Source organism: Aristolochia californica, unplaced genomic scaffold (assembly GCF_029961685.1).
Source record: "Aristolochia californica isolate CCGP_79_NKW_82.1479 unplaced genomic scaffold, dmAriCali1.0.hap1 SCAF_7, whole genome shotgun sequence".
In the NCBI taxonomy this organism is placed as follows: domain Eukaryota; kingdom Viridiplantae; phylum Streptophyta; class Magnoliopsida; order Piperales; family Aristolochiaceae; genus Aristolochia; species Aristolochia californica.
In genome coordinates, this window is record NW_027182268.1 from 41,364,560 (window position 1) to 41,375,363 (window position 10,804).

The 10,804-nt window shown below is 39.1% G+C and overlaps 2 protein-coding genes across 2 annotated transcripts; one reads left to right on the forward strand and one right to left on the reverse strand.

Annotated features, from left to right (window-relative positions):
- The first annotated feature begins 378 nt into the window (after positions 1 to 378).
- Positions 379 to 8,089, forward strand: LOC137936782 (caffeoylshikimate esterase-like). The gene is made up of 8 exons (XM_068781659.1): positions 379 to 839; positions 1,359 to 1,388; positions 3,790 to 3,919; positions 4,024 to 4,170; positions 4,536 to 4,666; positions 6,494 to 6,631; positions 7,071 to 7,169; positions 7,816 to 8,089. The coding sequence occupies exons 1-8, from the start codon at positions 534 to 536 to the stop codon at positions 8,026 to 8,028; spliced, it is 1,194 nt and encodes a 397-aa protein (XP_068637760.1). The 5' UTR covers positions 379 to 533; the 3' UTR covers positions 8,029 to 8,089.
- Positions 8,090 to 8,368: 279 nt separating this feature from the next.
- Positions 8,369 to 10,285, reverse strand: LOC137936622 (non-functional NADPH-dependent codeinone reductase 2-like). Its single transcript, XM_068781412.1, has 4 exons — positions 9,643 to 10,285; positions 9,196 to 9,439; positions 8,938 to 9,111; positions 8,369 to 8,825 (listed from the first exon to the last, which is right to left on the reverse strand). The coding sequence occupies exons 1-4, from the start codon at positions 10,206 to 10,208 to the stop codon at positions 8,601 to 8,603; spliced, it is 1,209 nt and encodes a 402-aa protein (XP_068637513.1). The 5' UTR covers positions 10,209 to 10,285; the 3' UTR covers positions 8,369 to 8,600.
- Positions 10,286 to 10,804: the final 519 nt, after the last annotated feature.

The window sequence follows — 10,804 nt, forward strand, 5'->3', positions numbered from 1 at the left end:
TCTCTTGAATTCATACTTTTAAAAATGACTTAGTTTATGCAATAAATGAGATAATTCAGACAGCAAACCCCTATGATGAATTCCACATTTAAAATCTGTATACATACATTCGAAGATCCTTAAGAGGACCATACGGAACTGTATCGGCAGGATGCAGAGCAACGTGTTATCTGTATCAATCATGGCCCGAGTCTCAGAATCCAGGAAGTCTAGGTTTTCCATGGGTAAATGGAATGATTGTTCATTTGTTCTTGAACTTTCTTTGCGGTCGAAAACGCCAAATAGTGTACGTCACCGTTGTGCTTTCCATGTGGCCGGTGGCCCTCCCTCAGTCCCTCATTTCTAATGTCTTTTCCTGCCGAAAGGACCTCGCATCTTGTTACTAGTCTCCGTTTTGAAAAGTGAAAATGGAAAACTGCTTCTGATAAACGTGGCCGAACTCCTCTTATAATAAAAAACGCCTGTTTTTCTTTCCTCTCTGCTCTGATCTCGATCTCCTTCTTCATCTCTTTCAATCTCTCATAGTTGCTCGCATGGAGCTCACACTCACACATTCATCGGCAGTCGTTCTCCCAGCTTGTTATCGGAGATCTAAACTTCTGAACCGGTCCTCAGATTTCCACCAGTGCTCGCTGCTTTTGTATCACAATAGAATAACGAGGAAGTCGGCGTGCTCGGCCTTGGTGGTGGCTATGGCTGCGAAGAGGAAGGCGATTGAGGGCGTTAGCTCAGAACTGAACGCGATCGCGTCGCGGAACATAGACTTTGCATCCGCGAGGAGGAGCGTGAGGGAGGCGTTCACTCCACTGCAGCAGCAGCTTGATCATCTGCTCTTCAAGGTCTCTCTTCCATCTCCTTACTTCTTCCGTCCGATCTACTCTATGATACAGTCTGAGTCTTGTTATTTTCACGAGATCAAATTCCCCAGGCACCTGATCTCAACCATTGGGGAGACAGTAGACCAATTGGATACCTCAAGGACTCTTTATCGCTGTTTCGGATTCGATCCTTCAATTTTTTTCTTCTGCTTCGGACGCCCTGATTTATGCGCTTATCTCACATTCATTTGATAGAGCCCACTAGGCCACTACTGTTTTTTTTTTTTTTTTTTGGTGGGGGTGGGGGGGGGTAGGGGTAGGCCTTAATGGGCTTTGTCATACATGCCGTGAAGAATATATAGCCCAACGGGTACCATGACTTACCAAAAAATGAAAAGACGTTTCCGCCCAGCCTTCCTTGCACTTATCTACTTTGTTGATTTATTATGCGTTATTTGGAATATATCCTCTCCTGTCTTTTTCTTTCCATCGTTTTCAACACTAAAACTTATTTCAGTATTTTTATAACTGGTTCTGCAGATGGCGCCGTCAGGAATTCGCACCGAAGAGGTAACTTCCAAGGCTACGAAGTCTGAGGCCATATGCTTTCAAGTCGTAAGGTCGTTGTGAGTTGTGCGCCGTCAGTTTATAACTTGGATCTAGCGGTGGACCCTCCAGGTTGGGTCTGGTATAAGTCGATTTCGTTTTAAAATAAAAATAAAATACGTAAAATAGGATACATATGTATATAAATTATAAAGCAAGAAAAGTCGGGATATAAATTTCTTAAAACACTATAATGGTTGGCAAGTTATTTAAGTATTAAAAATGAGTAGGTTGCCTGACCCGGTTTAGTCAGGTTTACATATTTGAAACCGTATCTTGATGGTTGGGCTTTAACTATTTTAAATAATTAAACATGACCTGTGGGGTCCTGTGTCAAACTGGACCTGAGCAATTTACAAATCGGATTGGGTTTGGTCAAATAGATTTAAGGGTCTCTGGTTGAGTTATCCGGTCAATCAATTTTTGCTACCCCTAGCTAGAATTTTTGTAAGGGCCTTAGTTGCATTACATGGTTCAGACTTGGATTTGGGATCAAGTAGGGTTGTTTTGATTCCATCTATAATGGGATTGACAAAAATCTGATCTTAACCCCGACCTCAGGTGGCTTGTTTTCGTTGACCGTCTAAAAAAAAAAAAAAACCAAAGAAAATCAATTTCACAAAAAAATAAGAAATAGGAGAAATTGATCCAAAAAAAAAAAAAAAAACAGCTCTTTAACCAAGTTACATGTGCACTGACATAGTCTTATTTGGGTCCCATCTAATTGTCTAGATTCTATACAGAGCACAAAAGAAAAAAAAATAAACGTGAGCTTTTATTTTTTCTTACCTATATGCAAAAAGTATAGAGGATTCCTTAAATAAGATAATTTTTTATATCCAGAGCTTTATTTGGGTCAATTCTTGTGTTAGAATAGATCTTATTAGGAATATGGACTTCAATATTTGCAGTCAGCAATGGATTTTCTTCTTGCATAATATTGTCCTTGTCAATAATTAGTTTTGATTGCATAGGTGATGACATGGTCTTTATGTGCTTAAGGAGACCTAGATTTGTCTAATTTGGCTTTTTTTATTTATATTTTAATTTTTTGTATAAAAAGGTCCTAGACCGGGTTGATGTTGAATTTGCTTCCAGCTATTCAACCTATACTCTAGCTAGTTTTTTTTCTTATGGTTAGTTTAAGTTTAATAAATAGTTTGGGTTAGTTTTAGATTGTCAGGTTGAGCAAAATTTGCATCTTTAATTGTAGTTGTTGCTGATTCCATGATAAGGTCCAAATCCATAAATCTGAAGAATATGTAAGAACCTAAATTTTGATTATAGTATTCTAATTTTTTTATTGCCTCAAGTTCTTAAGGGTGGGTTAGTGCCACCATGGTGAATATTTTTCTATAGGAAATTAAACAGAGAAAAATAGGCCTGGACTTAATGACCATATCCTGGTCTTACAGTTTATAACTGGTTGAAACTGCCAAATGGCAATCCCTATGGACAAAAAGAAACCTCCAAGTGAACGATTCAGTTATAAATTTTGAGGCCTGGCCATGCTAGTAGGTCTAGGCTTGTGCTTCTCAATTAAATAATTATTTAATCTGTATTTATTGTCCGAATAACATAATTGTTTAGCAATATTTTCTTCAATTTATTATTTAATTCACAATTAAACATAATTATTTACTCTATGTTTTTAAAGAGTAGGGAAGGCCCTCCCATTGGTGGCACGAGGGCCTTCTCCTCTTCCCTTCCTGTCTCCTTTGTCCAGGGAACTAGAAAGGGAGGAGGGGGAGTCCCTTTTCTGGCCCTGCCCTTCCTTTTCTTTCTTGCTACCTGCACTCCTCTCTTTCCAAATGGAAAGGATTTGGAAGGAGAGCGCAGGGTGGGTTCCCACTGTCCAGCTCCCTCCAGCTGCAGGGAGCCAGGAAGGTGCTTTTGGTTAAGTGTTTTTGGGTTTGCAATTTAGTTCGGTTGAAGCAACTCTGTACACAAGCGGTTAGAGACCAAATGATTGTGAATCATGTGTCCTTCGATGGGAAACACCACATGGTGACTGCAATTGTGTCACATGGAAGGATCCCAAGTTGTTGCTCCTTTTACTGCAGTTTTTTGTATCCATTATCAAATATTAAACAAGAGTCGTTAATGCATGGCAAAAATATTAGGAAATTGCAAATGATAGCAAGCAAGAGTCTGATTCCTTGTTGGCTCGATCATTTCTGCGATAATCATCATTAAAATGGGATTTTGAATGGCTGTATGTTCCAATCATTGTGAATGAGTAGGATCCACTGGGGGCCTGCTTTTGAAGATTTTATTATGTCCACTACCGATATAATTGACCTATTGGAACTGATTTGTTTTCTGAAGTTGATGATGTAATTGTGGTTATCTCATACGCATGCAGAACTATAAAAGGAACTCTAGAGGGCTGGAGATTTTCTGCAAGAAATGGTTGCCAGGACCTGAAGTACCCATGAAAGGAATTCTCTGCTTCTGCCATGGCTATGGTGACACATGCACTTTCTTCTTCGAAGGTGAGAAAATCCATCAGGTTTGGTAGTAGCGGATCATAATTTTCTTTCCGTGTAGTTTGGAATGTTGGTAGTTGAACTTAATGGTAATGCATATGGAATTTCAGGAATTGCCAAGCATATTGCTGCTGCTGGTTATGGAGTTTATGCTTTGGACTATCCGGGTTTTGGCCTATCAGAAGGGCTACATGGTTACATTCCAAGCTTTAATCAATTAGTTGATGATGTAATTGAGCATTATACCAACATTAAGTGTATGTTGCTTATTTCCCTTCTGTTATGTGTTGCTACTCCGCTTTTCTATTTTCAAACAGGATATGTATTTTTTATGCTTCTTCAATATGATGCTAAGATATTCAGTTTAGCCTAATTTCTTCTCAATTCAGCTGACTTTTTGCTGATTTGCCTTTCTTGGCCTATTGTATTTATTTTATGCTTATTATCTTAATAAGTAAGAGGGCAACTAGTTTAAGGAAGAAAAACTCTGTATTACAAGGCAACTTTTGCAGTATTTTTTTTCCAATATCATAATCCCTCAATTAAATTGAGAACAGCATAGGAAAAGCAAATAGGAACCATATATTGTATAGTTGATGTTGACTTGTATTGCAACCTGCAGCAAGCCCAGAGAACAGTGGAATATCCCATTTTCTCTTGGGACAGTCAATGGGAGGAGCTGTTGCTCTTAAGGTGCATCTAAAACAACCTCAAGCATGGGATGGAGTTGTTCTTGTTGCACCCATGTGTAAAGTAAGACCATCACAATATTCATCTCTATATTCTATCTGTATTTTCAATTCATTGTATAATTCTCTCATATAATTCTACCTTCTCTTGTTATATTGGAGGAAACGCGGGTTTACTAGTGATTCTTGATGTTTCTGAATTACTGTTAAAAAGTAGAAGACCATCTCTGAATTTTGAAAATAACCAGTCATTTGCCAAGTTGCTTGATGGAATGAATCATGGAGAACTTCTGAAAATATAATAAATTTATTGACTTAAAAGCATCTAAACGACTCAACTAAAAAGGGAAAAAAAAAAAAAGGACTTCCAACTTGAAGAGTAAGTGCATACCTTGTGTTACTTGAGCAGCACAATAAAACATATGTTAAGTGGGAAAGTCTTATATTGAGAAAAGTTAAGAAATGTTATTTAGTTATAAGATTGAAAAATAGGCCTCATAAGTGCCCAGTCATTTTGGGATGGAATTCGGTTCAATCCCAACAATGGTACTAGAGCAGAATGTATGCATAAGCCGAGGCCAAGTTTGTGTGCTCCATCTGGTGTTTGTGTATTTCATTGAGAGTTTGTGCCCACATCTCAAGCCCAATATGTGTAAGCCTTAACGTGAGGAGGGAGTGTTGAGTGTCCCACATTGAGAAATATTAAGAAATTTTATTGGATTATAAGATTGAGCAATAGAACTCCAAAGTGGCCAGTCATTGTGGGATGGACCAAGCCCAATCTAACAACTTATATAGTCTATTCAGACAAAGTCAATAGTCATCTGCAAGAATCAGTATGTGGCCACAATAATTCAATGTAGAGGTCAGTTTCCATAGGACAAGGACTATGAAAATTCAACTTTAAAGGTTGAAACATTACTATGATAGAGTAGTGAGACTTTATCATTTTTCCAATTGAGCTGATTCTCCTGCAAATATTCTCTATTTCTCCTACCTTTTCCTGTTTTTTGTAGCTTTTTTCTACTTTGTCAATATCTATGAGTTGCAAGGTTTAGCCTAGTAAAGGGAGCCAAGCTTGTCTAATCAACGACACCTCTATATGGGGGGGGTGCCTTCAGATCCAATTCATAACCTGTGCTGCTACAACTAATCACAATTTCTGTTTTGCATGAAAAAGCAGATTTAAAGCATATAGCTATTCAAGCATAGGTGAAATTCATGTATGGCCATAAATGCCAATTTTTTCTGAAGAAGAACAACGGATATTGGCTCAAACATAATAAGAATTTTCTTATCTTGTATTTGACAACTACAATTCCTGCTCCTGGATATTGGCTTATGCATAATAGGAATCTCTTTATCTTTTCTTTAAAAATTTATATATTTCCTTCTTGAACACTTTTTTTACCAGAAGTCAGGATGATCCAAGTTTTTTTCTGTTAAAATCCTAGATATCGTTGAGATTTTGTCTGATAAACCCTAATTAAGTGTACCCATGAGGAATGTCTCCATCCAGATGAACAAGGATATGATGACCATATCAGTCTGCCTACAAATGACCCAAGTTTCCATTTGCATGAAAACTATATCAGCAAATGTATAATCCATATCATGGTCTGAAACATGACACTTATTGCAAACTAAATTTCAGAACTAAAATACAAATTTATGGTAATCCCTATTTATTTATATAATAGTGTTACGAAATTGTATTGGCTCATAAAACTTCCTTGGTTCCCTTTATGATGAGTGATGAAGACTGTGCTAGGATATTGCGTTTTGATTTATTTGACATCCTGTTAGAAGATTCATATATTTTGCTCCGTTAGATGAAACGACCTTACTGAAAATTGGAACATGAATTTGTTGATATCATTGAACCAACTAGATTGCAGATGATGTCACGCCCCCAAAGACAGTTCAGACATTGATGACTCTCTTGTCAAAAGTGCTACCCTCAGCAAAGCTGTTACCTGTGAAAGATCTGGCGGAGCTAGCCTTCAGAGATCCAGTGAAAAGAGAACTGGTTGGTTTTCTGCTAATCTGGCTTCAGTAATTTTGAGCTGTGAATATGATATATCTTTATCTTAGAAAGCTCAAAGAGTTAATTTTCATGGCAAAAAGTGGCAAAGGCATCAAATTTGAAATGTTGGCACAAAATTGAGATTATATTTCCAGGTGTTACTTGTTCGAGTTTAGTTGTCTTTTTCCCCATTTCTGCTCTATTATAGACAACACCACTATGTTCTTGTGTTGTCATTAGAAAATTGGAAATACCTGTAATTCAAGAGCTTTTAAAAATATTTTCTTCTCTATAAGTAGTAGCAGTGTGCATGAATTACTGGATGTATACACATTGGACTAAAGAATGTAACTGTTAGTTGAATTTCTTTCTTTTAACTAAAGAGTAACCCCTTCATGCGGAAGATCTAAGAGTTGAGTTTCTACTTGTTCTAATGTTTTAGACGGCCTACAATGTCATCTCTTACTCTGGTCGAGTGCGGTTAAAGACTGCCGTTGAACTTCTCAAGACAACAGGAGAAATCGAGTCACAGGTAGAGAAGGTAAGCTTCCTTCTTAAAGTGCTTTATTAGTAGATATCTACTCTCTCATAATATTTTGATGAACATTTGATGGATTTAAATATTGGTAGAAAATGACCATGAGCTGTTGCTTTTTTCTCAATCAACATAAAGCAAGTCAATCACAAATGCAGGTCAGGATTAACACAGGTGAGCACCATGTGGGGCCTTCTCCCATTAAGGTTGCTGATCTGAGACCCTGAATCAAGTGTCATTGTGTTAATTGTGGCCGTGAATTCTGTCCCACTTTCTTCTATTAAAGCCTCAGATATAGATTACCCAAAAATGGTAGCCCCTCGGATGTCTTGTAGTATCACTATCTGATTGATAAGAGAAGAAAAGGATTACCGTGAGTAATTCTGAAAATGGGACTTCAGTAGTAAAGTTAGTTGGAGTTTTCAGTACAAGAAGTTATTGAAAAAGTTTTTAGTGTTTAAAAATTTGCCTTTCTAAATGTTTCACCCACTTTAGTTAATGCATTATAGTTTTTTTAGTCCGTTTTACTGGTGTTCTAGGATTCAAGCTGTTCCAAATTCCAATTTCAAACTACCCACTTATATAATTTTTAAAACCTCTGCCACTGGTTTAAAAAGAAGGAGAAATCGCTAACCTGTTACAGATTGTGCAGGTTTGTGCTCCGCTTTTGATTCTTCATGGAGCTGCTGACAAGGTGACTGATCCTTTAGTGAGTAAATTCCTTTACGAGAAGGCGAGCAGTCAAGATAAAAATCTGAAGCTGTATGAAGGAGGTTATCATTCAATACTGGAAGGAGAGTCTGATGAGAGGATACTAACAGTAATAAATGATATTATTTCCTGGCTAGACTCTCATAGTCATTGAGTTAATAGTCTTTTATTATTTTTTTTGCCGTGGTTCATATCCAAGAATAAATATTTTGTCACCTTTTTGTTCCTTTTTGTTCCTTTTTGTTTATAATAATGTTTTACTGCCTAACTGAAACCATGGATTATGGGTATTTCATTTAAGTTCATGTCCAGCATTGGCCCTCTTATTTCCCTTATTTCAAGTTGTGTTGTTCGTGAATGTCACCTTTCATAGAGGTAGCTCTTTCAAGAGCTGCAATGTCCAGGTTGGGATTGCAAACTCTCACTAAATGAACGTTTTCCTAACCGGTACTCTAATTTTAATAGACCAGCCAAATGCTAGTAGTCCACTAACAGAAACAGGAATCGCCTTGGAAGGACTTCCATATTAAGGTTTCATGAGCCGTTTACAGTGACAAACTGAACCTGCCCATTTCTCCAATTCATGTCAGAAAATTCAAGAACAGACGGACTAGCCTCTGTAAAAGCCATGAAGAAAAAACGCGCACAAATAAAAACACCAGGACACGCATCAAGGCGCTTATTTCTGCTCCTATAGTAGTACATCTACCATGGTGTTTTCACAATTCACATCTCTCCGTCCCATAATTCCTCCGGTGACTTGAACATTCCGTCCGGAAAGATGAACTCCGGTATCGTCGCGATCCTTTTCTGGGGGATTTCACCGATCTTCTGCAGTTCTTCCTCAGTCAGTTCCCAGTCCAATATCGCGAAATTCTGTGCAAGCCTGCCTTTGTTGAAGCTCTTGGGTATCAGGCTAACTCCTTGCTGTAATCCCCATCTCAAGGCAATCTATTGAAACAATAAACAATTTAAGTTTTTGGTTCACTTTGAGTTTCGACTGGTTAGACGAAATCTAGATAAAGAAAGATTAAGCTAAAAGGATCAGGTACATCCAATTTACCTGAGCCACGCTCTTTCCCTTAGCTTTGGAAATTTCATTTATTACAGGGTTGCTGAGGACTACATCGAATCCCCATTCTTTAGCTCCTAGAGGGGAGTATGCGCTCACATGAATGCCTTTCTCTTTGCAGAAGTCTCTCAGTTTCTTCTGTTGACAAACTGGGTGCATTTCAACCTGAACAGATCAGCACTAAAGCGATGAGTCGTCGCCAATAAACGCTCAGATAACTAATGACCAAAAGCCGGAAATGGGTTTAACCTGATTAACGGCGGGAGGGATCTTGGCTACGGAGAGCAAGTCCGTGAGCTTCTTGCAAGTGAAGTTGCTCACTCCTATGGACTTGGCCAGACCCATCTTATGTATCTCTTCCATGGCTTCCCATGTTGATTTCAGGTCGAGGGGAAGAATGTCATCCTTTTCGCAGGTCATGTCCAGAACATGTTCCTTCAAGCGCACAGGGAAATGAATCAAGTACAAGTCCACGTATTCCAGCTGCAGCTTCCTGCAACATAATGACATGGTTCAATCAAACGGGAGAAGACAGTGTTCAGTTAGATTAGCAACATAGAATTGTGATATTTCAAGAGAAGCACCGTAAACAAGAGAGGTGAGAAGAACTCATGGCCAGACGGAGAGAATGAACGAGAAGAAGGGGAAAAGAAGTGGAAATGGAGGACAGTAAACAAGAGAATAAAGTCCGATTACCTCAGCGATTCACGAATAGCCGGAAGGACACGTTCGGGCGTGGCGTTGTTGCACCATAGCTTAGTAGTGATATGGAGCTCGTCTCTGCTCTTAATTATCCCTCTCTCAAGAGCTTCAGCTATGGCCACTCCCAGGCCTTCCTCGCTCTGATAGAGAGCTGCCGAATCGAAGTGGCGGTAGCCCACTTCCATGGCGTCCAAGATGGCGTTTTTGAGATCTTCAATTGACGGTAACGGCCACGAGGCAGTCCCCGTACCCAGCAACGGCATCTTCCTTCCGGAATTCAAAGTCAACTCCGGCCCCCGAACTATTTTCTCTTCTTTCTTCTCCTCTTCTTTTACAGCTTCTTCGATCACAACAACGTCATCGACTTTTTCTTCTTTCTTCTCTTCTGCCAAGGGCAAGGCGGTTTCCTTCTCCTGTGGCAAAGAAGGCACACTATCGGTTTTCCCTTGGTCATTAGCTTCGGCCGGCATAAGTTTGTGGCTCTCAGTTACGACCGGAGGAGCAGGGGCCGGGGCTGCGCAGACAGGAGCAACACCTTTTGTGATCTCCAAACCTCCCATGCCGACTTTGGCTGGCTCTTGGTTTTCCTTTCTCAAATTTTTTGGTTGACGATCAAGAGATGGCAGTGAGAATCAGAACGTGTTGGCTCCATTTTTATATTGACACGAAATACCGAGGCCCCTCCGCATCCGCCGTTCAAAGATTTATCTTTCATATTTTCCTTTGTCAGGTACTCGCCTGTCAAGGGGCTCCTACGACCAACTGCCCGTCAACATATGCCTCTGGAAGCCAACGAAGGATTCCGGTGTTGATGACAGAGGCGGCTGCAGAGTGTAGAGTGGAGTGACTAGACGGTGCCCTTGTCTTCGGTTGGAATTTTGTAAACTTGGAAGATGTGACAATTGACATGGCAAATCGCTAGTTCTGGCAATTAGGCCACCGGAGCTGTTGAGCATAGGTTCTGTTAATCCCTAAGTAGCATGAATGGTTCCCTTATACGCTCTTCTATAAGGTATTTTTTCAAAGAATTATCCTAATTTTGGCTTAACCATAACTATATTACAACCTTTTTTCCCTAATTAAGATAATTTTTTTCTTCATTAGAATATTCACACTACTTTGCAAAAGTGTCATTTATTTGATCGTGTTTAAATCT

What these genes read in the sequence shown, in the direction of transcription:
- LOC137936782 (XM_068781659.1), top strand. Translation starts at nt 534, where the DNA reads ATGGAGCTCACACTCACACATTCATCGGCAGTCGTTCTCCCAGCTTGT. An exon ending in ATGCACTTTCTTCTTCGAAG is followed by an intron (nt 3,920 to 4,023) that starts GTGAGAAAATCC and finishes ATGGAATTTCAG; the next exon opens with GAATTGCCAAGCATATTGCT. An exon ending in TTGTTGCACCCATGTGTAAA is followed by an intron (nt 4,667 to 6,493) that starts GTAAGACCATCA and finishes TGAACCAACTAG; the next exon opens with ATTGCAGATGATGTCACGCC.
- LOC137936622 (XM_068781412.1), bottom strand. Translation starts at nt 10,208, where the DNA reads ATGGGAGGTTTGGAGATCACAAAAGGTGTTGCTCCTGTCTGCGCAGCC. An exon ending in GCTATTCGTGAATCGCTGAG is followed by an intron (nt 9,440 to 9,642) that starts GTAATCGGACTT and finishes ATTATGTTGCAG; the next exon opens with GAAGCTGCAGCTGGAATACG. An exon ending in AGGGAAAGAGCGTGGCTCAG is followed by an intron (nt 8,826 to 8,937) that starts GTAAATTGGATG and finishes TTGTTTCAATAG; the next exon opens with ATTGCCTTGAGATGGGGATT.